This window comes from Alosa alosa, chromosome 21, assembly GCF_017589495.1.
Source record: "Alosa alosa isolate M-15738 ecotype Scorff River chromosome 21, AALO_Geno_1.1, whole genome shotgun sequence".
In the NCBI taxonomy this organism is placed as follows: Eukaryota; Metazoa; Chordata; class Actinopteri; order Clupeiformes; family Clupeidae; genus Alosa; species Alosa alosa.
Window position 1 is genome coordinate 11,044,415 of NC_063209.1, and position 27,876 is coordinate 11,072,290.

The 27,876-nt window shown below is 43.7% G+C and overlaps 1 protein-coding gene across 1 annotated transcript; it reads right to left on the bottom strand.

The window, feature by feature from the left end:
• Positions 1-490: 490 nt before the first annotated feature.
• LOC125286847 (fibronectin type-III domain-containing protein 3A-like) lies at positions 491-27,502 on the bottom strand. Its single transcript, XM_048232158.1, has 25 exons — positions 27,216-27,502; positions 22,506-22,611; positions 16,425-16,500; positions 16,114-16,190; positions 15,361-15,565; positions 14,847-15,116; positions 14,293-14,351; positions 13,826-14,001; positions 13,519-13,578; positions 12,303-12,437; positions 11,996-12,086; positions 11,346-11,639; positions 11,099-11,179; positions 10,780-10,918; positions 9,365-9,427; positions 9,091-9,209; positions 8,782-8,887; positions 8,338-8,513; positions 8,012-8,125; positions 7,519-7,668; positions 6,817-7,103; positions 6,338-6,550; positions 5,793-5,959; positions 5,485-5,606; positions 491-4,777 (listed from the first exon to the last, which is right to left on the bottom strand). Exons 2-25 carry the CDS (start codon positions 22,590-22,592, stop codon positions 4,454-4,456), a joined length of 3,591 nt encoding a protein of 1,196 aa, XP_048088115.1. The 5' UTR covers positions 22,593-22,611; positions 27,216-27,502; the 3' UTR covers positions 491-4,453.
• Between the last annotated feature and the right edge of the window lie 374 nt (positions 27,503-27,876).

The window sequence follows — 27,876 nt, forward strand, 5'->3', positions numbered from 1 at the left end:
ACATTACATTTTCCCTCCACCAGCAGGACTATACACAGTGCACATAAAGGGGCCATAAAGACATGATTAGGGATTTTAATATGGAAGACATTGACTGGCTTGCGGGGAACAGGGTTTTCTACACCATCAAACACTACTGGGATAAATATGAATCAAACCTTCCAAGCCAGGCCTCCTCATTCAACATCAGTGAATGGACTCACAAATGCATTTCTGGACGAATAGGAAAAAAATCCCAAAGACCCCTCTAAATCTTTAAGGAAAGCCTTCCCAGCTGCAAAGGAGGGACACATTCCATATTAATGTCACTGAGGCTTCTATGGGTGTAATGGCAGGCGTCCAAATACTTGTGTAGGTCAGCACAGTTTGAACACAGTTGGTCACACCACCAGGAATCTCTTTACACTGTTGTGTGACTTGAGGGTAGGATAGCATATCAGAAGGTAAACATAGGCTATGTATAAAAGAAAGGACCAAGACAGACAAGGCATTTCATATAAGGACTATAATTTATTTGCCATATTAAATATATTATCTATGATTGTTACAATTTAGTTATGACAATAATACATGGCAGTTTATCTTTTTCTTGTGTTTAGCAATAGAACAAAACAGATAACATAAACAGTGAGATTTGTACTAGAAATAATGACCAATGATGTAGATAAATATTTTTTGGAATGTATTACATTTGTATTTAAAATAAAAAATACATTTCAGTATCAAAATAAAGAGAATATGCTGTAAAACTCAGTTTGTGTGGTCTGAAAATACTGGCACGTGGGATGAGAGGGTAAGTGTGAAGATTCTTTTGCCTTTTTCCCCTATTCATTGGAGCAATTCCCATGATTCAGTGAAAGCCCTTTTTGTGCAACCCTTTTGATAAAATAATAAATTGAAAAATACATGAAAAGTATACAATAATTTGTATATGTGAGTAAAGGTTCAAATCAGACAAGGACTATCTGTCAGAAACTTTGAGAATGTTTTACTCAAGATCAGTGGACCCAAGTCATTGAGCGCAAGAGCGCAATCCAATTCTGTGGTCAGACAGAACCGTGTGCGAAACCATGAGACCACAGGACCGATTAATGAGTTTGTTTTCAGATGATCCAATGCAGAATACCGCTATATAAAGTGATTTTATTAACTTATTGGCCTGAGAAAACCCCCCACTTTCAAACCGAAGCCAATTCGAGGTTGAGTGGAAACGAGCACACACACATACAAACAAGAGCTCCAGCAGCTTCGTAAAAAAAGACCAAGCAAACTTCAGTCGAGGAGGACAGGGTCTAAAGGTGATAACCCTACATACGTCACAAGTCATTTACCACTAAGGAAAAATAATAATAATTTCATATAAATCTGTTAAAATGTATTTTTTCTCTCACTAAACTGATACAGGTAACAAGAGCAGCAGAAGGAGTAGTAGCAGCAATAATCGTTGGTAAGCTTAGAGAGGGGTATGAGACATACATTTCGAACTGATTGCAATGTGGTATGGCTGTTGTCCTTGAAAAACAGTAAGCGTAAACTTGACTCAAGTTTTCGTAAAGGCTCGCTCAGCTTCTTGTTGGGCAATACAGATAAGGTACGAGTTACAGCATGATGGCGTGACACACAACCCCACATGACATCCCTGGAGAGTTCCTGGGCGATACTTGTTAGCCTGTAGTTGAGCCAGTGTCATTACATTTGGACACACAGAGAATCCTTATTAACAGTGTTGTTTATGTCTGACAAAAGGTAATAAAGTCCTTGACAATGTAACTAATGGAGCAAATGGTAGTGTCATTTTAGTCAACGACTCCGGTCAAGCATTTTGCAAGATATATACTGTATATCAAGCAATGGCAGTTTTAAGACTTTATTACCTTTTGTTGTACTTGAGAAGTGTACCATGATATATGTTCTGTTAACTCAAGTTTTGAATTTGGATTATAACAGTCATTCACAGTGTATGTGGGAACAGGGATTTTGTATCATCTATCAAACATCTGCTGCACAGAAATCAAATGTTTAAAGATATGGAGTAAGCAGCAGGTTAACGAGATGTTATTTACCTCTAAAAGTAATTTAACAAGTTGTGTTACCAATGGAAACACATCTCTCAGATAAGGGAGAGTGCTACACCTATGAAAAAAAAGGCAAGTTTGAAATAAAACAGTATATAACCATTTGAAAGGCAGGTGAGTGAGGGCAGCATAAACGTCTCCTCTAAGATTTCCAAATCAACAGAGCTATATGCCACAGATGGGAGTCAAATGCTATGGACCATAGTTTTACAGTAATTCAACCAGGACACATAACCGTCCATTATAGGTCAATGCTAATCTATGAGCAAAAAGTGATTTGTAGTTAAACCCCATTTTGTACTTGTAGAAGAGGTGTTTTGGTGTTCAGGCACATCCGATTGTTGAGGTCACTATGCAGCATTCAAAGTTTCCCACAATGATAACATGGCTGACAGGAACCCTATTCCTTTCTAAGGGTGTACCAAATAGACTACAGAGCATAGGGCTCACCAGGACAGCACAGAGAAACAGAAGCAGAGGTCATGGACAGTCCACACAAGACAGATTAGAATAAGTGGCTATTTCCCAGATGTTTGTCTTAGTAAGTAATAAACAAACATACTTAATTATTCCATGGGAGATCCTACAATTTTGGTTTATGGAATAGAATCCTCAAAGGGGAGAACGGATGGTGGGGACTTGGTAGAGCCAGATAGATCTCTGCTTTTTGTTTTGATGACCAGCAAACGAGGGAGGAAGATCACAATAAGTTCAAAAGGCACCATGTTTCTTTTAAAAATAAAAAAAAATAAAAACCTCCCTGGGAAAATATGGACTTTGCCAAATGTATGTACGTGCTACAATGTGAAGACTAGGCCTCCCTCCAAATCCCAGAGATAAGAGTCATTTCCCGGGCTTAGATTTGGCCCTGGCCTTGACCTCTGAACTGTCAAAGCGTCGCTACTTTTGTGACTGCGTCCACCATTCCCACTGCCCTCTGGTTCATACTGAAGCCAGAAACCATGACATAGAGCAACAATGGCATAGAAACTCAGAATTAAATTGGTTTGGCAGATTGAAATACATTAGTATTTAGCCAAACTAGGTAGCTCGAATTGCTTAGCTGACATTTACATGATTTTATAACAGTTGTCCAACCTGTCACCACAACCACTAACAGTTTTAATAAGGGTTCATGGTAACATTAGGTAAATTAGTCCTGGTTAAAGATTTGTAAGTTCAACTTGCAGCTTACTGTCTCACAATAAACCTCCCAACACCACACATACATACGTATCAATGGTCGACTAAAGCCAGGAAAAGACTATGGCGCTCAGTTTGAGCCAAATAGAAATACATTTATAACAAATGCATACTTCATATATCTTGAGAGTACTGCTTTATCTAGGTGTACATAAAACATAACTAGAATGTATGCATATGTGTACGTGTATGATAGCAGAACCAAACATATTAAACTCTCCCAACATCAGAGAATACGTACTTGTGTTTCTCTTGGCGTTGCTGATGTTAAAATATACCTGCTAGATAAAATAATCTGTAAAAGTATGACACTCTCTGTCCACCTTAACGGGGGAGAGTTTGCAAAAACAGCACGTTGAGCATATTTATTGAAAGCTTTGGCACCATCTCGCTTTGAACTGCTGTCATAACAGTTTAAAGAGAACAAGATGAATCTCGGTTCCTGACATATATCCTGTGGAACAGCCCACATTTTTTCCCAGGCTTCAATTATGGACATTGCAGGAGCTCCCAAAGACACATCAGTGTATGAGTAGTATTTTAAAAAAGTATAAAATTGTATCTATGTAGCGTTAGCATTCAAGGAGATTAAAAGAATGTGGGTGCCAAAGCTAACAGAACGACTACCCTTGTCCAGTTTTGCCATTTGCCATGGACATACAGAAACATCTAGAAATCATGAGCCAGATCATGTAGAGCTGTTCAGAGATACAGCCCCACTGGCTTCTCACACAGAAACACAGACACACTGGCCGAAGCTTTTCTCTTGGGAAGACAGATGGGTAAGACGTTAAGTCTAAACATCTATCGTCACAGTTTGCATTGGTCATGGCATAAAATTAAAAAGTACCTTCTTATGTCAACTAAATATGGTCTCATATGAAGTAGTAGTAGTAGTGATAATAATAATAATAATAATAATAATAATAATAATAATAATAATAATAATAAAATAATAATAATAATAATAAACATAATAATAATATTAATAATAATAATAATATACTGGGAAATGAAATGAGCTCACTGTGTGCCAGTTACAGAATGTGCTGAGAGACCTGCTCCTGCTTTCTTTTCTTCATCTCTCTTGCTGTCTTTCTCTTTCTCTCTCTACATCTGTTTCTTCTTCTTTTTCTTCTTCTTCTTCTTCAACTTTTTCTAATTCTCTCTCTTCCTCAGTCCTTACACAGGAACAGATACTGAATGAGCACGGCAAACAGGATTGCCACGACACCAAATGCCACCAACACCAGCAAGGCGAAGTGCTCGTCTGTGAGCTTCCACCTTCGGTGACACTGCCCACTGCTGCTGCTGGCATTTGCCACTGATTTGGCGTCCCGGTTGGCATCAGGGAGGGCGGGCAGGGCTGTGCCGGGGCTGTATGGCCCCCACAGCTCACCTCCCTCTGGCCTGCGTCGCCCAGCACACACACGCACGCGCCAGTCGGCGCCCGTGGGCACACCCTGCCAGGTGTAAGAGGTGGCAGCCCCACGGTAGAGCTACAGAGAGAGAAGAGAGAGAGAGAGAGAGAGAGAGAAAAAGAGAGAAAAGTAACAGGGTTTAACATTGTAGAGTTAGTGTAAATCCGAGACAAAACTAAGTGTCCATTCCAAAGACCATGAAATCTATAACATAATGTTATGTAAGGGATAATGGATGACACGGTGGTCTGTTCACAGAAGTTAATGCACGGTCGAGGTTGTAAAACATATCAACTAATTCCTCAACTTGCAGGACAAACTGCCGTTACTAGTTCTAAATGGATGGTTGCTACGGCCAAAGGCCAGTCGTTCTATCTCTCCCGTTGTCAAGCGGGCGTATCCCAAGATTCTGATGAACTTTAGCTTTGAAACATCGCTATTTTACCTAGCCTGCTGTCATCCATCTAGCTAAAAGCCACCTCCGTCATATGCTACAATGTTACCATGTTCTGAACGTCTGCATTTTACAGCTTGGATGCAACGTGACGGTTCATTTAAACTTCACAACGAGTTCGGCGAATTAATATACAAGTGTGATACGGCCAAAAAAATGGATCTACTTCATAGGTGTGCAAATAACATACGGTTAATGGTCGTTCTAAATTACGTAGGACAATGGGAAATTCAACCAAGCAGTGGAATAAGTATCTATAACATATGGTGTTTTAAGTAGTGACGTGTCCATTGCTGCGTTACTGGAGTAGGAGGCTGTGTAGACTATTTACCCGCTCCACTTCCTTCCCCCGCATCAGTTGGAGTGTGTACAGCATAGGGTCTCCTTTCATTGGCTGGAGGGTCTCCCAGGTGACTGAGTACATGTTCCACTGGACTGGTTCAATCTTTGGAGCTTTTTACAGGAGAGACAGGTGACAATGGTAACTAAACAATGGTAGTAACTCAATAATAATACAACTAAATAATAGTTTAATCTAGATCTAAAGATGCTGTGTGTGCGTGCGAGCGCACGCGTGTGTGTGCATGTGTGTGTGTGTGTGTGTGTGTACAGTATGTGTGTGTGTGTGTGTGTGTGTACCTTTCAGCTGAGGTGGGGGTGAGCGGGTGGTGCTGAAGCTGTAGAGGGGGGAAAGGGGCCCCCGGCCAGCTGAGCTCACTGCCTGGATGCTGAACTGGTACTCGGTGGCTTCACTGAGACGCTGCAGCTTAAACGAGTGGCTCGAACCGCTGTACACACACACCAACCTGGAAGTAAACAGACCCCCCACACACACACACATACACAGACACAAGTGATTTAATATTAATGCACATTTAAATAAATACATACATAAGCACACAACACACAAGACTAATAAATGCTTGCTGTGTTCATCGATGCTGTAAATGACCAGTTATTATAGTATTCTACCATGCAGTAGTAGCATAGTTAAACAGTGCCTCCTATTGGCTCAAGCTACAACTACAAGAGGTCTGCACATCTAAATTAAACTGGATGTTGTGTTTATGTTTGTGTGTATTTTGTTTATATGCGTTAGATCTCCTTAGTCCTCACCGCATACAGTACATAGTTGTGTATGTGTATATGAGCAGAATATATGTACATGTGTGTAATGTCAGTACCTGTCCCCGCCTGTCTGCATGTGCAGGCAGTAGTGTGTACCCCTGGGTGTGGGGGTGCGTGTGGGCCCCTCTCCCCAGCGTAGCTTCAGAGTGTGGGGGCTGCAGACGGTGCACTCCAGCGAGGGGGGGTCAGGGGGCAGAGGGGGAGTACGGACCCTCAGTGGGCAGCTGTAAGGTCCAGCTCCAATGCTGTTCAGAGCCCGAACTCTGACCCTAAAAAGTGTTATAAAAGGTCAGTCTACTCAAACACACCCTTTTGTACCGACAGTACTCGGTGACCTCGAGAAACGAAAGATCTATGTGAAAACTCGCCGGATTTCTCCTTTAAATGTTCTGAGAAGTGACCATCTCATGATAGCCACAGCTACATAGGGGGAAATGGCTGAATATTGCTTGACCATTACAATAAAATATGGTCACTCATAAAACATCACAGATCAGTTGATACACAAGGATTCCTAACCCCCTTTTCACCTTACCTGTATGTGGTATTAGGCTGCAGGTTCTCCAGCATGTGGTGATTGATCCTCCCTACAGAGAGGGGGAGCTGTTCTCCCAGATCAATGTTGTATCCTGTGATCTCCGCACCATGGCAACAGGGCTCCTTCCACCTTAGAGCGAGCCGTGAGGGGGAGGCGCCGGCTGTGCTGTCACTCACAGACTCGGCAGAAACCTCTTCAACACACTCCACTGTTGCCGGCACTGAAGGGGGAGTCGTTATCACGGTGATTTCCCCAAAGGGCCCTTCCCCAGCCTCACTGACAGCCTGAGAGAAAAAGGAACTAACGTTTAGTATAAATTAAAGAGGCATATACATACACATCTATATAATGAATGATACTAGATGTCGTGATGTTATATCAGTGTCAACATCTTTGCTGAATAAAACTAGAAATTCTCCCATTGTTTTATGGGTACTGTAGTCTACTGCTACAGTATGGATCCAACACACAAAGCAGAGTAGTCAGGGAGTCAAACGTCTCACACAGATCCATGAGTTTTGGGACTTAACACCCTAGTTAGGTTTCGGATTTGGAACCTAGGAGTGAGCCCACCAATACAGACAACCAAATACAAGTTAGACCACTACCAGCACTAGTATGGAACTGGAGAAACCTGGCTTTGATAGTACTGGTGCACCCCCGGTAGTTCTGGAGATATTCGCTGGAGTTTCCTCTTACCTGCACCCTGCAGCAGTACTCTGACGCAGGGGTCAGTTCTGTCATCTCCCAGCAGGCCGAGGGGCCATGGTAGATCACCTGAAGGGACCCGCCCAGCAACCCCCACTCCAGCCGAAACTCATAGACCTTCGACCCGTTACACGGTGGTACCTGTAGTTAGAGCACAATTAATATTACACTGAGCTCTAGATTTCACTTTCACTGAGCCTACTCAAGTGCCTCTGAATTTTGATCTCACTTAAATCACTATGCCACTAATTGTCACTACCTGGTACCTTATCAGTCATGGAGACAGATCCAGTTGATTCGTTTGCCGTTTATTGAAAATGTTGTCAAAATAAAATCTCAGAGTCGGTGTACCTTTTCATTCACTAACTGCCTTTTATGCAAACTAAACAACAACAACTTTTTATAGAGCTTTATCAAGGCACCCTAAGTGCTTTACAGTGAAGGGGGAACCCCAGCTAGTAATGAGGATGAGGCTGCTACTGACCTCCCAGCTGACGTTGACGCATGTGGGACTCCTGACGGTCAGGACTAGGGGACCACATGGCTGTGGGGGTCCAGCAGCTGTGGAGGCCTCGAACATGTCTGACCAAGGACCCCACTGGACCCAAACACACACAACCACAGACACAAAACACATCACCGAGTGTTCAAAAATGTGGCAAAGAGAATTCAGGATTTTAAGATACATACAAGCTCACTCAATAATGTGACTGATGGTTATAGTCATCTAAAGATGGTGTGCATAAAGTGTGTGTGTGTGTGTGTGTGTGTGTTGAGTTTGTAAAGTTAGGGGTTTATTTTTGTCATTACCCCTGCCTGGTTGGCAGCTCTGGCCCAGAAACAGTAGCCTGTAGCGGGTAGCAGGGATCTGACAACGCAGCTCCGATCAGGGCCCTCGTACACGTGTATGTGTGTTGCATCCACTGAGTCGGCCATCTCCACAGCATACGCACACACATCCAAACCGCTATTACACTCTGGTGCCTCTGTGTGTGATTTAAAGAATATGTCAAATCAGGTACAACTTATTTTACAAACGTACTCAGTAACATATACTTATTTATTCATGTATATATTAAGTTATGTATGTATCTATTTATTTATTTTATTTGTTAATTGTTTAATGATTATTTAATATATACATACACAGATACACAGAATACAATACAAAATACACACATACCTGGGATATCAAAGAAAAGTGTGTGTGTGTGTGTGTGTGTGTGTGTGTGTGCGTATGCATATGAGACTTACCCCAGCTGAGTGTGATCTCTGAGGGTGATGCATCTCCAGACACAGACAAAGCTCGGCATGGCCCAGGATGCACTGGGGCAGTCTGTACTGACAGGCACTCAGACACCTGGAGAAGCAGGACGACAGTTATTGTAAACATTCACAACTGATCCCAAACAGTGTTATGCCTGTGTGGACGGGTGTGTGTCTATCTGTTGATCCAAGTGTCGGTACTTATTTACTTAAGTATGTATAGTATGTGCATACATGTGTGCCTGTAAGTATGTGTGAGTGTGTGTGTTTTAGTGTTGTGTGCATTTGTTTATATACCTGGCTCTGTCCTCCTTGGTTCTGGCAGTACACTCTGAGTTTATACGAAGTTCCTGGCTCCAAACCATCACATACATGTTCCTGCTGAGGTCCAGTGTATACTACCTCCCACTGATCATCTACACACACACACACACACACACACACACACACACACACACACACACACACACACACACACACACACACACACACACAAATATACAATGCAAAAAATGTAACACCTGACACAGTGATGTATTTTGACGCATCAGTTAAGTGTCACTGTCCTTACCTGTATGACTGAGTTCCAAAATATAGTGCATTATGGGAGATCCTCCATAATCCTCTGGGGCATCTATAATACACAGAACAAATGTGTAAATTCCTCTACGTAAAGCGAAAGGGATCTCTAAGGATCATCCAAGAGATTTGGCTTTTTCACTCCAAGTAATGTTCATCTTGTCAGAATGTACAGGCACATGTGTTTTTGTGTATATCTGTGTGTGTGTGTGTGTGTGTGTGTGTGTGTGTGTGCGTGTGTGTGCAGGGGTGTAGTGGGTGTTGGACGCGGGGGAACGCCGTCCCCTCACTTCTTGGGGCATTGTTTTGAGCATTTTAATATGCATTTATTAATATAACAAGTGTTGTTACCAGTGATAACAACGCATCACGCAAATGTCTCCAATTAGGCCTCTTTGTCATAAAATTCGTTGCAAGAATGACCGTCATGCTGTAGCACTCCACCATGCGCAAAGACATTAAAAACTACGCAGCTCGTCATTCCGCGTTACCCGAAAGTGGCTAGAAAACCATCAATTATACAACTGCCTGTATCCGAATCTAGCAAGCATCTTCATGGCCCACTGTTACAATTCCTTCGTTTGTGTATTGCAGAAAGCAGGTGGGCTAATTCAGTGGTCAAAATGACACGATAAGCATGTGTGAGTAATACGAGTGATTTTTATCGAGGAAGCTCCAATAAAAGTGATAGGCTATTTAACCAAAAGTAATGACCCAACGGTGAACCTGAACAACTTTAGGAAAAACTTACGATTGGTGCAGTTACTTTCATCCAAACAAAAAAACGTTTCAAATGACTAGCACTTGCCTGCCAATGTTCTTTCTAATATTTTTTTGTTTTGTTTTATTGACTGTGCACCTCTGCATTTTAATAATTCGCAATGACATTCATATGACGCCCCCTCAAATTGAGCTACACTGCCCACACGGTGTGTTGAATGCGTGTGAATCCTACTTTTGCTATTGTTATTGCCATGGTTTACGTGTGGTAATGAATGAAGCCATGCCGCGGCATGTTATGCGTCAAGGAGATTAGACTACGCTAGATTACATGCGCAACTCTACATTATGGTTTGTCTGTTTATTGTATGATACAACACAATGAAAAGCTACAGACCATTTTCATAGACTTTGGTGGAAAAGCGTAGTTTGGGTGAAGACATTAGGCTACATTTTGAGGATAATCCATGTAATTTAATTGTTTTTTCTAATTAATTTATTTTGAATTCATGTTCACAAAAGCTGGTAACAATTTGGCCTTGGCCTTACGCACCGATGTATGTGGAGGTGCGAGTGTGACAGTTGTGACAGACACAGACAGCAATGATGTCATTAAAATAGCGTCCCCCTACTTTAAAAATCGCCCTACACCACTGTGCGTGTGTATGCGTGTGTGCATGTTCTTACCCCAGATGGTGTGTATTCTGTGTGGCTGGGGCGGTGTGTGTAGCTGTGGTGTTCCTGGTCTGGTGGGGGCGTCTGCACCGGTGCTGTACTCCACCACTGCACTGGGCTGACTACAACCATCAGCATTGGCAGCTAACAACTGCAAAACACACACACACACACACACACACACACACACACACACACACACAAAACAGGAATTATAGTACACCAAAATACACACACACACTATATAAACAAATGCACACACGCGCACACACACACACACACAGAGTGAAACACTAGCACCAGCAACATGTACACACACACACCCACTCACCCTAAACCTGTAGGATGTGCTCCTCTCCAGGCTGTTAACCGTATAGCACATCTCCTCTCCAGTATATTTGGGCTGAAACCCCTACGGACCACACAAACACAAACAACCTGACGTCACACTGTGTCACTCAGGCATCCAAACGAAGCGGAGTAGCGCTTAAAACTGATATTTCTGTTCATATGAAGAAAGGAGCATAAATTAATCTTTTGTGGTGAGTAGATCATTGCGCAGTGCACTGCAGTCTCACCTCTGGCTCCTCCATCTCGAGTGTGTAGGTAAGCGGGTCTCTGCCCACCAGCCCACAGGGGGCGCTCCAGTGCAGGCTGACCCAGCGCACGCCCACGGCACTCAAGGCAGGGGCCGACGGGGCGGGAGGGGCGCAGCCCACCGTGCAGCAGGATAGCACCTCACTGAAGGCACTGATCCCTGTGATGTTCTTGGCGGCGACTCTAAAGCCGTATCTGGTGGCGGGGGTGAGCCGGACCACCTTGTACTGCTTGGAGGGACCGCAGTACACCTCCTTAAAAGAGCTCTGCTTCTCCTGGTGCACACAACAGCACAGAGACAGGGAGGGAGGGAGGGAGGGAGGGAAGGAGAGAGAGAGAGAGAGAGAGAGAGAGAGAGGAGGGAGGAAGGGAGGGAGAGAGAGAGAGAGGAGCAGTCAAATGAGGCTAGAACACAATCAAAACATCTTTAAAAACATCCTTAGCACACATGCTGCTTCTTGTGTGCTGAGGTGTACCACAGTATTTCAGTTATTTGCCCAAAACATAACATTCTCCTAGAATTCATTCTATTGTGAAAGTGTGTGCATTTACATGTCACCATCTCTCTCTAATAATTATGTAGTGTGTGCGTGTGTGTGTGTGTGTGTCTGTGCGTGTGTGCAATGCATACCTCACAGCATTCCAGAAGGTAGGCAGTGATTTTTGCGCCATTGTCATTGGGGGCCTGGTGACACATAAGAACACAGCCAGTCATTTTATTAGTTCACATGAATACAGAGGTCTTTAGGTCTGAATGTGTGTGTGTGTGTGTGGTGTGTGTGTGTGTGTGCGCGCATGTGTGTGTGTGTCTCATGCCTTCCACTGCACAGGTGTGTGTGTGTGTGAGTGTCTCATACCTTCCACTGCAGCCCCATAAAGCTCTTAGTGTGGAGGAGGACCCGTGTGTGTGTGTGTGTGTGTGTGTGTGTGTGTATCACCTTCCACTGCAGCCCCACAGAGCTCTTGGTCCGGAGGAGGACCCGGGGGGGGGGGTGTCTGGTGGGGCGCATAGAGTCGTGAACGTCACTGCCTCTGACGGAGAGCCCTTGATGGAGCGACAAGCCACACACACCCTGCAGAACACAAACACACACACATATATATATATATATATATATATATATATATATATATATATATATATATATATATATATATATATATATATATATATATATATATATATACATGCACACACATGCACAAACATTGATCTTAAACATTATTACATACAATACATGCACACACATTATGTGAATATGAGCATAATGAACTTTTCACTCGGTGTGTGTAAATGTGTGTGTGTGTGTGTGATAATGTTTAAGATCAATGTTTGTGCATGTACATACACACATATATACATATATATATATATATACATATATATATATATACATATACATACATATATATATGTATGTGTGTGTGTGTGTGTGTGTGTGTGTGTACCGACAACACAAAGGCTTTTTTTTTTTAAACCGGTGATTTTTTTTTTTTATCAGTTAGGCCTTGCGTCCACACGAGGCCTGCTTTTTAGGAGGCTGTAACCGGGTTCCAAAGTGTTTTTTTTTCCATCCGGTTAACTTTTGCCGTGTGGAAAGCAAAGCCGGCAATTTTAATGTTGACATAGCCCCACCCCTGAACCCAGCCACCACACTCGACCTGACTTGTCAGAATTTGTTTGTCATATTAAAATGTTTTACTTTTCCCCGTCATGATTTCTGTGCACGCAGTATCAGCCTTTTGTGGCTAAGTTAGAACCACACCGTTAGCTTAACTTGGTTGAACATTAGCTTACTACAAACTATGACTATAGCAGTCACATACCCTGAAGGTGAACTTTATTAGTTTTACAGTTGAATTGAAAACTGAATTTTCCAGTCTGCTTATCTCATGCGACTGCTTTTGTAATGTTTATGTCTCTTGCACCGTCCCGGCGCCCTCGACTGGCCTGGCATATGGACTACAGCGTTTTCTGTCAGTTTGACCTCTTCGTGCGGATGCACGTTTTTTTTACCGGTGCCGTTAAAGGTGTGAGAGCGGTAAGAAAAAATAAACCTGTTGGTTTCGTGTGTATGTGGCCTGAGTCTGTGTCTGAGTGTGTGTGTGTGTGTGTGTGCGCGCGTGTGTGTGTGTGTGTGTATTTGCGTATACCTGGCATAGTAGTGAGTAGCTGGCTTGAGGTCTCCTAATGTGAATGTAGTGTCATTTCCTCTGTTGGTTGGAGAAGAGAATAGGAAATACATTGCTGCATTACTGCATCTGCACACATTGACAGATCATAACATCCCAAACACTCACACATACAGCATTACTTTGAAGATGTAGGAGCTTATGCATTTACACAAACTACAGACAAAATGTAAATACACACAGCCAGCACTGGATAAGTGGGGGCAGAGAGAGAGAGAGAGAGATGGGGGTGAGTGGGGAGAATGAGGGAAGAATGGAAATCACTCACTGATAGACTGGCCTGTAGTCCCCATCGGTGCCGTTCTGCGACAAGGCCAGCTCGTAGCAGAGCAGAGGAGGTGTGTGCGTGTGAGTGTGTTTGTCTGCGCCAGTGGGGTCTCTGGCTGGGAGGGGGATGGGGGGACACCAGGAAAGGACTGCTGAATGAAACGTTAAACCACTGACCTGAGAAATAGACAGACCAGAGAAAGAGAGAGAGAGAAAAGAGTGAGAGAGGGAATATTATCTTAGTAAAATTTATCATTGTCATCATCATTGTACGTATTAATGTGAGACAGATGTGAACAACACATAATACATGATGTGTGTCTGTTTAGTGTTAATTGTGATGTATTTTTAGCAGTAATTGAGATATATCTGACTTATTACTATTAACGTAATTGTAATGTATACTGTGTGTGTGTGTGTAAGTGTGTGTGTGTGTGTGTCTGTATGTGTGTGTGTGTTTTCACTCACTGAGGGTTTGCACACATTGGACAACATCTCCTTTGCTTTGTGTTTTTCTGCCTCGACATCTGCAACACCAACCAACACACACACACACACACACACACACACACACAGCGTTCAGGATCCCCGAGTCAAATCAGGTGAATGTATATATGCAACACAGAGCACACTGCTGCATTGACAGTCAGACCACACAGCTGACACCTGACCCATGCACACATGTCTGAACAGACTAGCAACACACGTAACAGGTCGTGTTCATCCTCTATCTCGCCTCTGTATCATCTCAAACATAATTTAGAATCTGTCTGTAGCCCTTCCTGTAATACAGTTTAGTACCTGCTGAAACAGAATCCTTAATGGTATGGTATGAGAGAAAGAGAAGGAGAACAAAATGATTTGGCACTGTCTACACTAGACATATTTCCCAGACTGATACAGCCTATGCCCACATGTAAAATGATTCAGATCACAGTGTTGTACATTCCAGACATTCAGGCACATGCACTCTCTCTCTCTCTCCCTCTTTCTCTGTATTTCTCTCTCTCTCTATCTCTCACCTGTGCTTTCGGTATCTGAGGGAGGTGTGGCTCTGGTCCGGCCAGAAGGTTTGCTGTGTCGGGAGGGGTGTGGGGAGGGCATGGGGGGCTTGCCGTGGCCGTTGTGCAGGGCGAGGGGCGCCCCTTTAGGCAGTGGCGAATGGGTGCTGAGGTGCACCCCGTTAGTGTTTGGGTTGGCATTAGCGACCGGCGGGGAGCGATCCTTCAGACGCCTGTGCAGTTGGTCCTGAACCTTCAGGGAAGGCATCGCCATGCTGTGACACATCAACTCTGCATACAAATGTAGAATCACACACACAGAATCAAATATATATACAAACATAAACACATGCAATAAAATATATACACACACACACACACATGCTCACAGACACAGAAACACACACACACACACCGGAAGAGGAGCAGAGCAGGTCAGAGAGGAAACAAGACAGAAACTGTACAGCATACACTCTTCATATGTCGATTCAAACACACACACATCAACCCATGTTCCCACGCTGGCTGCACTCACCCTGCTCTGGGTAGATAGGCAGCGAGTGCATATGGTGGATGTAGTGTGGGGGCATCTCGGGCGGGTAGATGTGCGGGTGGGGCAACAGTGCGGGGTGGTGCGGGGGGTAGTGGGACAGGTGTGGGGGAGGAGGGGGCAGGGAGGGGTGGAACTCCAACGCATGGGGCAGCAGCATCATCTTGCGCATGCCATTCTCCTCCATGACCTGCAGAGGGCAGCAGAGGCCACAATCAGGAGACAGGAAGAACTGCGAAAGCAACTGTCACTAACTAACAGATGAGTCATGGAGCAACACTAGGCTACTCATAAAGGAAGTTATGAAACTAATAACTATATAATAATAGTGTCATGAGTGAATAGTCAGTCTTCTAGTTGTTGACACTCTTTGCAACAACAAAACATTAAAACATTAAAACTATGTTACTCAGGATATGACGTTTACTGTGGCATAATTAATAATAAAAACAATAATCATCATCATTATCATCATCATTACAATAACATGCTTTACGTCCAGAGTGCCTTTCTCAACACACAAGGTCACTTGACAAAAAACAGAGGAACTGAGCTCATTAAGCAAGCCATGAGCATTCTTTAATTACACTTAATTAAGTTGATTTATGAGGCGGTGTAGTAGGCGTCATGCACTAATGGGTATTGGAAAATGTATTCATTTGTCATTTGGGCAAGTTGTAGTTCTGCATAATCAACTGGGGGATGTAAGTACAGAAAGAGTCATTAGGCAAACAATACCGGAGGCATGTAGCCTGGAGGCAGGTAGATCGGGCCCACTGAGCCATTGTGGGAAAGCATAGGCAAAGGAGCAGGACCTAGACAAGAGTATCACCATCATCATCATCATCGTCATCATCAACTACAACAAAATCTCAATAATAAATACCTTTGCTAGTCCATCATCATCATAGTCATTACTGGTACCCGCAGACAGAATCACCTTCAGGATCATTACAATTTGTGTGTGTATGTGTGTATATGTGTGTGTGTGTGTGTATGTGTATGTGTGTGTGTGTTCTGTATAAATGTGTGTGTGTGTTCTGTAGTACCTGTAATGTATTGGATGTGGCCTCCCTCTGTGGGTATAGTAAAAGCATCCCCTGGATTCACCTGCACCAGAATCATCTGCAGACACACAGAGACAGACAGGTCCATCAGAAAGAGAGTCAGGTCCATCAGACACACAGAGAGACAGACAGGTTAATCATGCACATCCACACAACAGAAAACACATGTACAGCTACCAGTCAGGCATATAACCGAATAAACCAAAAGGACAGACCACTAGAAAGACAGACAGACAGACAGACAGACAGAAAGACATACCATCAATCACACTGACAGATACACCAGAGAGGCAGGGCTATCAGCTAGGAAGGTAATCAGATAGGAGCGTTGTATAAATGTGCAAGACAGCCAAACTCTGACTGGACCACCTGTTATCTTTTACAGAGTATGAACACTCAGACACAGACATCATAAAACAATCAAGCAATGCATGAGGCAGCAATAAGTTCTCAAGTACTGAATGTGTCATAACCTTCAACAGCTACCATTTGCCATCTCTGTGTCTTATGACTCAATCATTCCTAGCGATACATGCATGGAGAACATTACGGTATTAGATAGAAGGACCAGGACTTTTAAAATACCACAGTATTAGATTCAACACTAGGATTTGGACCCGAGAAGACTAGGGTACAACAAGAGGATCAGACTAGGACCCTAGAAGATGACACTATTAGTGGGATAGGTGTATAAAATAGAATAGGGCCTAAGAGTAAGGCATCAAGGTTATCACAAACAGGTCTAAGGCTAGGACCACAGTGGTTCCAGAAACTGGGGATTCTCAGGCATGTTAACCCTTTGTCCCTCATCACCTACTTAAAAAAGGCCAAAACAGATACAGCCTGGCACACCAGAAGACCTATACACACACACAAACACACACACACAAGACAACTATAAGACATACAAAGAGACAGGTGAGCACACACGCTCAACGTCAGTCACCAACTGTCCACACACACACACACACACACACACACACACACACACACACGCCTGTGACACTTTCACTTTCCACACCTGTGCTGGCTAAGTCAACAGTCTAAGCCATCTTTCAGTTACTATGTCAACAGACATCCTATCTGCCACTCTAATCTGTATCAGACAAGTGCATCCGGTACTCTTGCTGTGCACACTGATAAGAGAAAGAGGTTAATAATTGATACAATTATTTTGACAACTACTTTAAAAAAACATTGATATTAATAACAATGACCCTGATTAAATCAACCATGAATTATGATATCATAATGCTGTTATTAAATATCATGCATTGCCTAGCAATGATTATGCCATAATTTATCAAAACCACATTTTTCATAGTCATGCCAAATTTTAAGAACTAGTATCATGTGTAATTTTGTGGGAAGGGATGATCTGGTGTGTGTGTGTGTGTGTGTATGCTGTTTATGTTATATGTCTATATCACATATGGAGTAGATGTAAATAGTTTAATATGAGAATCCAGTCCAGGTTGAAATAGAGGGGTAAAATACACACACACACACACACACACACACACACACACACACATTTCTGTTTAAACACACAGTCATGCTCTCACACAGTATGTGTTTGTTTGCCCCGCCCAGCTGAGTATGTACACAAGACTTGGCAGTTTGACAAACACAGCGCTTCCATGGGAAAAGTACACACACACACACACACACACAGTCACAAAAACGGCAATGTCATTAATTCCTTCCAGCCCATTACAGGACAGCGGGCAGGCTGGTTAGACTTGGGAGATAACACAGTAGGCATCCACTATCTGGACAAAAGTATGCCAAAGCAAGAATGCAGGCCTGCCAATCAGAGAAGGGCGCCAAGGGCATGTGGAAGAAACCGCCTGCTCAGTGGCAGAACAAAGGAAAACATCCCACGATGCATTTAGGCTGAGGAGGCAATTTCCAGGGCAAGGTAAATATTTTGTCTTCTCAGGGACAGCTAGGAGTGAACACCCCCACCAGGCACACACACACACACACACAGACACACACACACACAGACACACACACACAGACACACACACAGAGGAGGGAGGATGGGAGAGAGGGGGGAGGGAGAAAGGGGGAGGGAGAGAGAAAGAGAGAGAGAGAGACAGGGAGAGGGACAGGGGGGTAGCATGCGAGGAATGCCGGATCCAGCCGGAGAGGGGGTTGTGGAGGGGTGGTGGGGGTGGTCGATGGAATGTCTGGAATGTGGAGGCCAGCCCCCACAGTCACTGCCATCCCTGAGAGCACAGCCAGGAGAGAGGGATGGATGGAGGAGGGGAGAAGAGGAGGAGGAGAGAGAGAGAGAGAGAGAGAGAGAGAGTGAGTGGAGAGGAGGAAGTGGCTACACTGACGAGTACAGCACTGGAAATCCCCTAAGACGATGGAACCTCTTTCATGGACACAAACACTGAATTCACACACACAGACACACATTTATACACGTGCGCGCACACACACACAGACACACACACACAGACACACACACACACACACACACACACACAAAGAGGTAAACACACTCATGTGTACATGTACACACACAGTCACAAAAACGGCAATGTCATTAATTCCTTCCAGCCCATTACAGGACAGCGGGCAGGCTGGTTAGACTTGGGAGATAACACAGTAGGCATCCACTATCTGGACAAAAGTATGCCAAAGCAAGAATGCAGGCCTGCCAATCAGAGAAGGGCGCCAAGGGCATGTGGAAGAAACCGCCTGCTCAGTGGCAGAACAAAGGAAAACATCCCACGATGCATTTAGGCTGAGGAGGCAATTTCCAGGGCAAGGTAAATATTTTGTCTTCTCAGGGACAGCTAGGAGTGAACACCCCCACCAGGCACACACACACACACACACACACACACACACATTCTGTCTCTTTCACACACCAGTTTTAACACAGGAGCCAGAAAAATGGTTGTTCATAATTGTGTTTTATCAACCCTGAATAACACGACCATACATAGTAAATGAGTTATACCCTCTACTAGAGGCCACAGACGCAAATTCCTCTTTTCACCGTCCTGTTTGTGTGCCTGCTTTGATACGGTCATACATCAAAGAATGCTGAGCCATGGCAACCGTCACCAACACAAGGCCTCTGGTCCAATCAGCATGGTTTATATCGGGCCAATGAGGCGGAAACAGGAAGGAACTCCCATGGCTGAGGGGGCCGAGGGAGCACACGAATGGCCAGCGTGGGTCAGGTGTGGAGGAGCCGGAGAGAGGGAGAGGGACAGAGAGAGAGAGAGAGAGAGAATGACCAGTCAAAATGTGGTCACTCCATATTTGCATGGGCTAGTCCCACGTGGTCAATAAAAGTCGGTCTGGGTTTTTCCAGGTCTTAGTTTGTGTGTGTGTGTGAATGTGTGTGAGTGAGTGTGCATTGTGTGTGTGTGTGTGTGTGTGTCAAAGAGGGGAAGGGGGGTGTAGAGGAAGTTTAGCGGAAAAATCCAAAAGCCTGATTGATGTAAGAGCAGAACACAGAGATAACAATCTTCCCCCTGTCCAGACCAATTCACCTCATGGAGCCGGGGACACAGAGATAGGATGCTCTAGGCCTAATTTGACATTTGGTATCTATTTGGCCCTATGTAAAAGATAAAAGGAAAGAGAGGGAGATGGGGAGGGTGAAAGAAAGAAAGAAAGAAAGAAAGAAAGAAAGAAAGAAAGAAAAAGAGAGAGTGAAAAAAGAAAGAGTGTAGGCATCAGAAGCCAAGAACTCTTCCTTTGAACTCTGGAATGCGCCAAGATTCAAGAAACAGATTCTGGAATATTCGGCATGTTTTAATCTTCCGATATACCTTCTCAAACGAATCATGCAAAACATATTTTAAAAAGCAGGTGCAATGACTACATGGACTACAAAAACAAACCAGACTTATTATACTGTCTCATGTTAAGAAAAACAACATGGTAACATAAACTGTCATCTGAAGCGACCAGACAGAGAATGAGAGCAGGACTGCTATGTGTCAACACTAAAGATTTGGAACCAGCGATCAGTCATATTATTAGACACATAGACAGACAGAGAGTAACTCAATCGCAATAATCAGAGTCTCACGGCACTATGCAGTGGAATACTCTGTGTGAGGTATGCACATGCGCACACACAGAAACACACAGACACACAGACACACACTTTCCCAGAGGCCACCAGAACTTGTCTGTGAAGTATGCACATGCAAACCAAGGGTCACACACAAATAGACAGCTGGACACATACAAATAACACACACACACACACACACACACACACACACACACACACAAATAACACACACACGCAAATAACACACACACACCCTTCCCTTCCCCCGAGGCTATCAGAACTCTGTTCCGGATGTGTTCACTTCCAGAGAACCCCTCCGGCCCTAAAATGCGCACACACACACACACACACACACACACACACACACACACACACACCCCCCCCTGGTCTCTCCTCCTCTTACGGGAAGTGAAGCTGGCAGGCGGGCCGTGAGGCTGTCAGGAATGCAGACACTGCTGCACTGAGCGCAAGGAAAAGAACGAGGCATACAAAGAGGAGAAGGAACGACCAGAACAGAGAGAACATGATCAAAAGAGGATAAAAAGGAGAGGAGGAGGGAGAGAAAGAAGGATAGAGAAATACCAGAAAAGAAAAGTGACAACATAAAATCAGTGAGGCCACCCCACTGTAAAAATGATCAAAGTTCAAAGCAAGACAGCAATATATAATGACCCATGCTTTGTGCTCATTTGTTGGTTTTAGCTTTTCATCCATCCATTATCTTTTATTTGATTTATTCCTGTTTTGTGTCCTATATCATTATTTTATTTACTTTTGATACAAATCTGTTTTTGTAGACCGCTTTGGCAACATTGTAGACTGTACACACACACACATATGTATTGTACTGTATGTACTGCACACACACACACACACACACACACCCCAGTGGTCCACAATGGGCAGAACCAAGGAACAAGCTGGGGCCACACGCACACACAAATGGCCACACACAGCTGCCTGCTTGTTCACATACTTTCTCAACAGAGAAAAGACAATGTCACAATACACACACACACACACACACACACACACACAATTGAACTTCATATCTAGAAATGGGGAATGTGGGAATGTTAGTCATCATGACCCACACACACACACACTTCAGTGGAAGCTTTCAGTCACGATATATGCTAATAAACCATGAAACATTTCCCCTATATTGACATTTAAAGGTCTTAGTGTGTCAGTCATATGACAGCAGCTCTTCGGCTGCTTGCTCCTGCCCTTTCCCAAGTCTCCCAAACATCTCCAGCACCAGGGCACCAATGTTCTACACATTAAAAGCTAGGCTAACTTCTAACCCAGTATAAAGAGCTTTTAAACTCATCACAAAGGCAGCAACTGACCACAATGCCAACACTAAGAGCAGAGGTGGGTAGCATGGCTTCACTGAGTAAAAGTTCTACCACATATTTATGGTCCAACCATTCAACCAAATCAGCTGATTCCAACTAGCGTGATTTTTCAGCCAGGTAATTAGTAAAATCGACTGTGCACAGGTAGGACCAAAACATGGCAGGACTTTTCACTTTCAGAAGTTGTGGGTTGCCCACCTCTGTCAGAGCTAAAGCTAACCACTAAGCCACCATTGACCACTGTGCAAACGCTGAGAGTTGAGCTAACCACTCAAGTAACATACAGCTTTAGTAACCTAACCACTAAGCCATTCATTAGCACTGTGCAGATGCTAAGCTGACAGCTAAACCCAAAGCATAAATCGCTATAAACAGCATAAAGTTTGCCGCTAAGCTAATTGCTGGGCAAGACTAGATAGATAAGATTGATCCTGAAGGAAATGTAGGAAACCAGTATCTTATATGATACATACAGAATACAGATTAGAGTACACACATACAGAGCAAGAAAATACTGAGAGACAGTAAACCACAGCAACACATCAGGCAGACAATGCAAAGCTGGCCACCAAATCACCACTTTGCATCAGCAAACCATGAGGCATTATGGGTGATGTAAATGTATTATCATCGGCATGTTCTCCTCACCTGTTGCATGCAGTCCGAACTGAGCATGTGTGGGAAGCCCACCTCAGGAAGCTGGGGCTGCGCCTCCAGAGTCTGGTCCATCATCATCCCTCACATACACCAGCTCCTGAAGAAGAGACAGAGACACAGGCAGAAAGACAGACAGACAGACAGAGAGAGTTTTGAGAGAGAGACTTTTAAAAACCCTTCCATGATGTCAAGTAAAAAAAACATAGGCTACCACCTCAATGAAGCATCCATAACTTGGCTACTTATCTATGACCTTAAACATCTTACCTCCATGTACAAAGAGCACAAAAGGGAGAGAAAGGTGTTGTGCTTCAAAATGACAACATTGTAATACTGATGCTATGACCACGGTTCCCATTTTTTGTACTCCTCTGATTACAGTAATACACAACTAATACATAAATAATAAATGACTAATGTTCTGAATATTACTTAACTGAACTTTCATTAGTAAACAGAAACAGAGTGTCAGACGTTGTGTGTGTTTCAGTGACAGTGAAAGAGTCTGTCGCCTATTTCACATTTGGCATGTGTGTCTGGTGTTGACATCTGTGGTCAGAGTGTCTGGAAGTAGGAGAGCTGGTTCTTGCATGTGTGCACACACAATCTGTGTGAGAGTGTGTGTGTGTGTGTGTGTGTGTGTGTGCATGTGTAGATGCTGATTCTTTAGAAGTCATATGGCAGTGTTTCCATTCATCCATCTGGAATTAATAACACACACACCACACAAACACACACACACACACACACACACACACACACACACACACACACAGCTTGCGCTGTAAACAGGAAGTGTGCAAACAGGGGGAATGCATGCAACACACAAAACACAGCACTGGAAATCAACAAGCGGCACAGATAACCATTCAACAAAACACACACACAAAGTTCCGGTCTGAGTCTAAGCTCAGTTGGGTGATAGTGCTTCTTCAGTAACAGCACAGCCTCAACCTCAACCTCCTGGAGTAAATGACCACTCACCCCCACTTTAGTTCTTACCTCAACCTCCTGGAGTAAAGTAGGGGGTCTAATGGCACCTGCCAACATGCGATCCATAAATGCATAAAAATGTCAGGAAATGACACACACACACACACACACACACACACACACACACACACACACCACTCACTCACTCACTCAAAGCCAAGGCTCAGTGTCTGAGGTAAGAATGACTGCTTCTGATATCAACAGGCTATTAACCATGGAAACTAGCCCAGATGCTACTGGCACTGGGTCAGTGTGAATGGCAGGGTCAGCTCTGTTGTTAGCAACACTGTGTGTTAGCACAGCTGACTAAGCCTGTGCTTTTCACTTTTACATCATAAGGTAGCATAATGTTTCACTGCCCGACGGGATGTATTTTCCTTGATTCTTTCTCTTTTTTCACACTTAAGTTTAAGGAGGTAAAATCAGAGAATTGAGGTTGTTTCCTTCAAAAACTACACAAACTGATTCATAATTACCAAAATAGTTGACAATTAATTTAACTGTTGATAACTAATCAGCAAATTGAATAACTGTTGAAGGCCTACTGTGAATCAACACATGAGAATACACATAAAGGATTGATGTTTGTGTATTAATATTGCTATGTGTAGTTTTACCATGACACAGGAAGTATCACTTCTCTAACTGCATTTAATGGTACACCCAGCAATCTGTGTTCTGTCCACTGAAGTGAACTGAAATGTTTTCATCTGTGACACTGGCTTGCAGGAACTTCCTGGGTAGTTTTTTCATTAATGTGGCAAACCTTAATGTCCAACACAAGACAGACCCAGGTGTACAGCGCAACAACAGTGACAGCAACAAATCTGTCTCTCTCTTTCTCTCTATCCCCTGCCAGCACTGCCCAAAGGCATTCTGGGAGAATCCTCTGACAGTGCCTGGCACCCCTACTCTCAGCTCCAGCATTCTGTATGGCACAATGCCTCTTTACTTTCTCTTTCTCTCTCTCTGTCTCTCTCTATATGTGTGTGTGTGTGTGTCATTTTGTCAAACAGCTGCCACACTGAAGCTGCCCTGAGCCACAGTCACCACTGTCTCACACACACACAGAGATTTTCATAAACACAGTGTTTGCCTAAAAAGCACACATACATACACAGACTAACAAAAAACATAAATATAAAGACCAACTGTCAGACTAAACAAAAACCTTTGAACAGCCCCTATGCTAATGACTGATGGAATGCAACATATCATGCTTGCCCTGATTATTATGACCTTACATTTGAACCCAATAACTGTGGTATCTTGTGGTAGCTTAGGTTACTTACAGACTCCAGGTAGTGTTCAGCAAGATAGAGGTAAGAGATTACAAAATCACCTCGAGCAAGTGAGGACAGATTTACAGCTAACAAGGCTATTTGTAAGTGCTTACTCAGAAGAGGCCTTTAATCATGGGAACTAGAGGGGGTCTACATTTGTCGAGTACTTGCTCTGCTGGCTGCAGGAATCCATGACTTTGTTACAACTTGTACCACACTCACACTTAAAGGCTATTGGCAGGTTAAGTAGGTGGGCTAACACCCAGTGCTGTTGCCCAACATAAAACCTTCAGGGTTGTAAATAACACTTTTTGATGAAAGAGAATCACTCTTAGCTTAATACTGTTGCTGTCCCAAAGTGAATTTTTGCTATCAATGAGTAGGCCATTTTAGGCCTGCAACTAGTGACCATTTTCAGTTATTTTCTTGATTCATCGATATAATGTCAGAAAATAGTCAAAAAACTGTTTCAGTGTTTCCCAAAACCCAAGATTATGTCCTCAAATAACTTGTTTTGTCCACACATAAAAAAATAAAGATATTTAGTTTACTGCCAGGAGATAGGCCTAAGTCAAACTGAAAATAGGCCTAGTAAAGTTTGAAGGAGAATTAGACTGTATAATGTATTTTTAATTTTGATTACAATTAATTGTTGTAGCCCTGCCCCTAATCCGTTTTGTACACATTTTAATTCTAACCGGGCGTAGGCCTAGGCTACATCTGGTGCAAATTAAGTTCTTCTGTCAAAACAGTGTGCGAAAGAGAGGACAGGTGTCTCATCACAGCTCAGCGTGCCCATGGCAACGGAAGCCAGACTGGAAGGAAGAGTCAGGCAGGAGAAGAATAGGTCATTCTGGCGAGAAAAGGCCGGGAGGCTTGCGGACGGAACAGCTCTTTCAGCTATAACGCAGGGCGTGGAAGCCTGCACAAACCAAATCCGTGGCCTCACAAAAGGACAGAACGCCATGCCCAAGGATAAACAAAACCCACGGCAAAAAGGTCCCGCCTTAGGTCAGTGAATCAGCCTAACATCTTCCAGTGTTGGTGCACAGGCTGGTCCTGTTTCAACAGCTAACTGCCTCCTGCCATATTATCAGCATCATTAGGGTGTAGGTAGCAGATCATTTTTGACGAGGACTGTTGAGCAGTAGAATTACCTGGTTTAAATGAAAAACAACTTTTCAAACCTTGTTAACGTAGGCTACAGTATCCATGACCATTTTTATCTTGGGTTTTACTAGATATCACTAGCGCTAAAATGGATGGAACCTGACTTGCAAGGTACGGTTTTCCAAATTACTCCTGGAAAAATAGCTGTCAGGAGAATGGTAGGAGAATGCAAGCTAACGTGTCAGCGTATCTTATATTAGGCTATCATTACATTTTTAGCTATGAACGTTGTCAAACTGCGTTGGCCTACTACACGGCGTCGGGGCAGGGGCAGCTTCCCACAACTGATGAGGCAGAGGGAGTGGGCTACAGATGCATGAAGCTGATTCAAGGCCATTGAGACATTATGTGAATTTGTGTGAACTTATGAATAACGCATTTGTTAGGAACTATTTTAAGGGGTTAATCGAGTGATGGAGTGCATCTTTAAACACCACCTCGATTTCCGTTTCAACAGGCCATAGGCCAATCATGGCTACATAGTAGCCTACGCCATTGGGCTAGACGTCAGCTCGATGCGGCGACAAGGACATGAAAAGTGTGCTTATCTTTTGTCAGGTGAGCATAAACCAAACTAGGCTACTCTGCACACTCGCAAATATTTATATTGAATGCACACCAGGGTTGACTGTCATCATAGGCATTTAGGCGAAGTTAGTCGCTCATACAGACAACTTAGCGCTAGTGAACTTTACTCAGTCAAGTATAGCTGTACGATTGTTTGGTTAGAATTCTGCCGGTCAGTAGCACCCAATCTGAGGAAAAGCTTCCATCATTGATGCCTGTTTGAGTGTTTACCAACCTCGGTGCCACGTAGTCTACATCGAGCACATCGGGCCATCCCTAGCACTGGCCCCGGGGATCCGCAGAATAAGCAGACTAAAATTCGTTTGATAATAATCTAACCAACGTTATAATGACATTCAACTAATAACATCCAACAAGCACATGCTACTTGTCGCGAAACATCATGCACATCTAACTGGTTTGCGCCTTACGTCATGAGAAAGCCACAGAGACGAGTTATTAGTGGACGGCATTGCTTAGGGTAGAAAATTACACCACATATGACTATATTACGCAAAAGTAACATGAAAGAGGACATAGCTGCCTACTTTGTGTCGTGCTGCGTTTCATATTATACTACTATCAGACAAGAGTAATTGGAGTGTATTTCCCCACCTAAAGACAGCGACAAGACATTTCCTATGTGTGAATAAAATACGCAAATGTAGAAAATGTGCTGCTCAATTACCGCAATGCCGGAGTGAAGAAAAGGAGCGGCGAGTTGGCACGGCGGAGCTCTCATGTGATATAGCTCAGGAGGAGCGACAGGAAAACGATTTATCCACTCGCTCTTCTTCGATTCTTCGAATTTCAGTGCCCTTCGTTCAATCTGACGTGTGCTGTGGGGCTGCACGATTCACTAGACTTTAACGGGAGTGCTGCTTTGAGTTGAACCCACGATTCCACCACGCCGCCATCAAGGAATCCAGGGAACATGCGCAATGGTTCCAAAATGCCGTAAGATTGGCTGACCCAGCGGGTCATCCCACTGTCAAGACAGGAAAAGTTTGTTGCTCTCACGGACAGCCACCGCGACTATTGCAATGCCATTCAGATCATATTAAAATGTACGCACGCCATTGGATTGCAACCAATATCCATAGGGAGGAGAGTAGAGAGAGGAAATGAGTTATGGCCGGGTCTCCTGCATCAACAGATAAATTAGAGGGCAAGGGTTACATTTAATATAACCCCACACACTACATTAGGGCATTAGCATAGGCCTACTGACACGTTTAATTGAAAGTTTGTTTTGTTTGTTTGTTTTGTTTTGGCGGTGGGCTTGGCTTGTAACAATTCGCAGTTTCCACTAGGTGGTGGATACAACAAGGCCGACCTGCCCAGCGCTG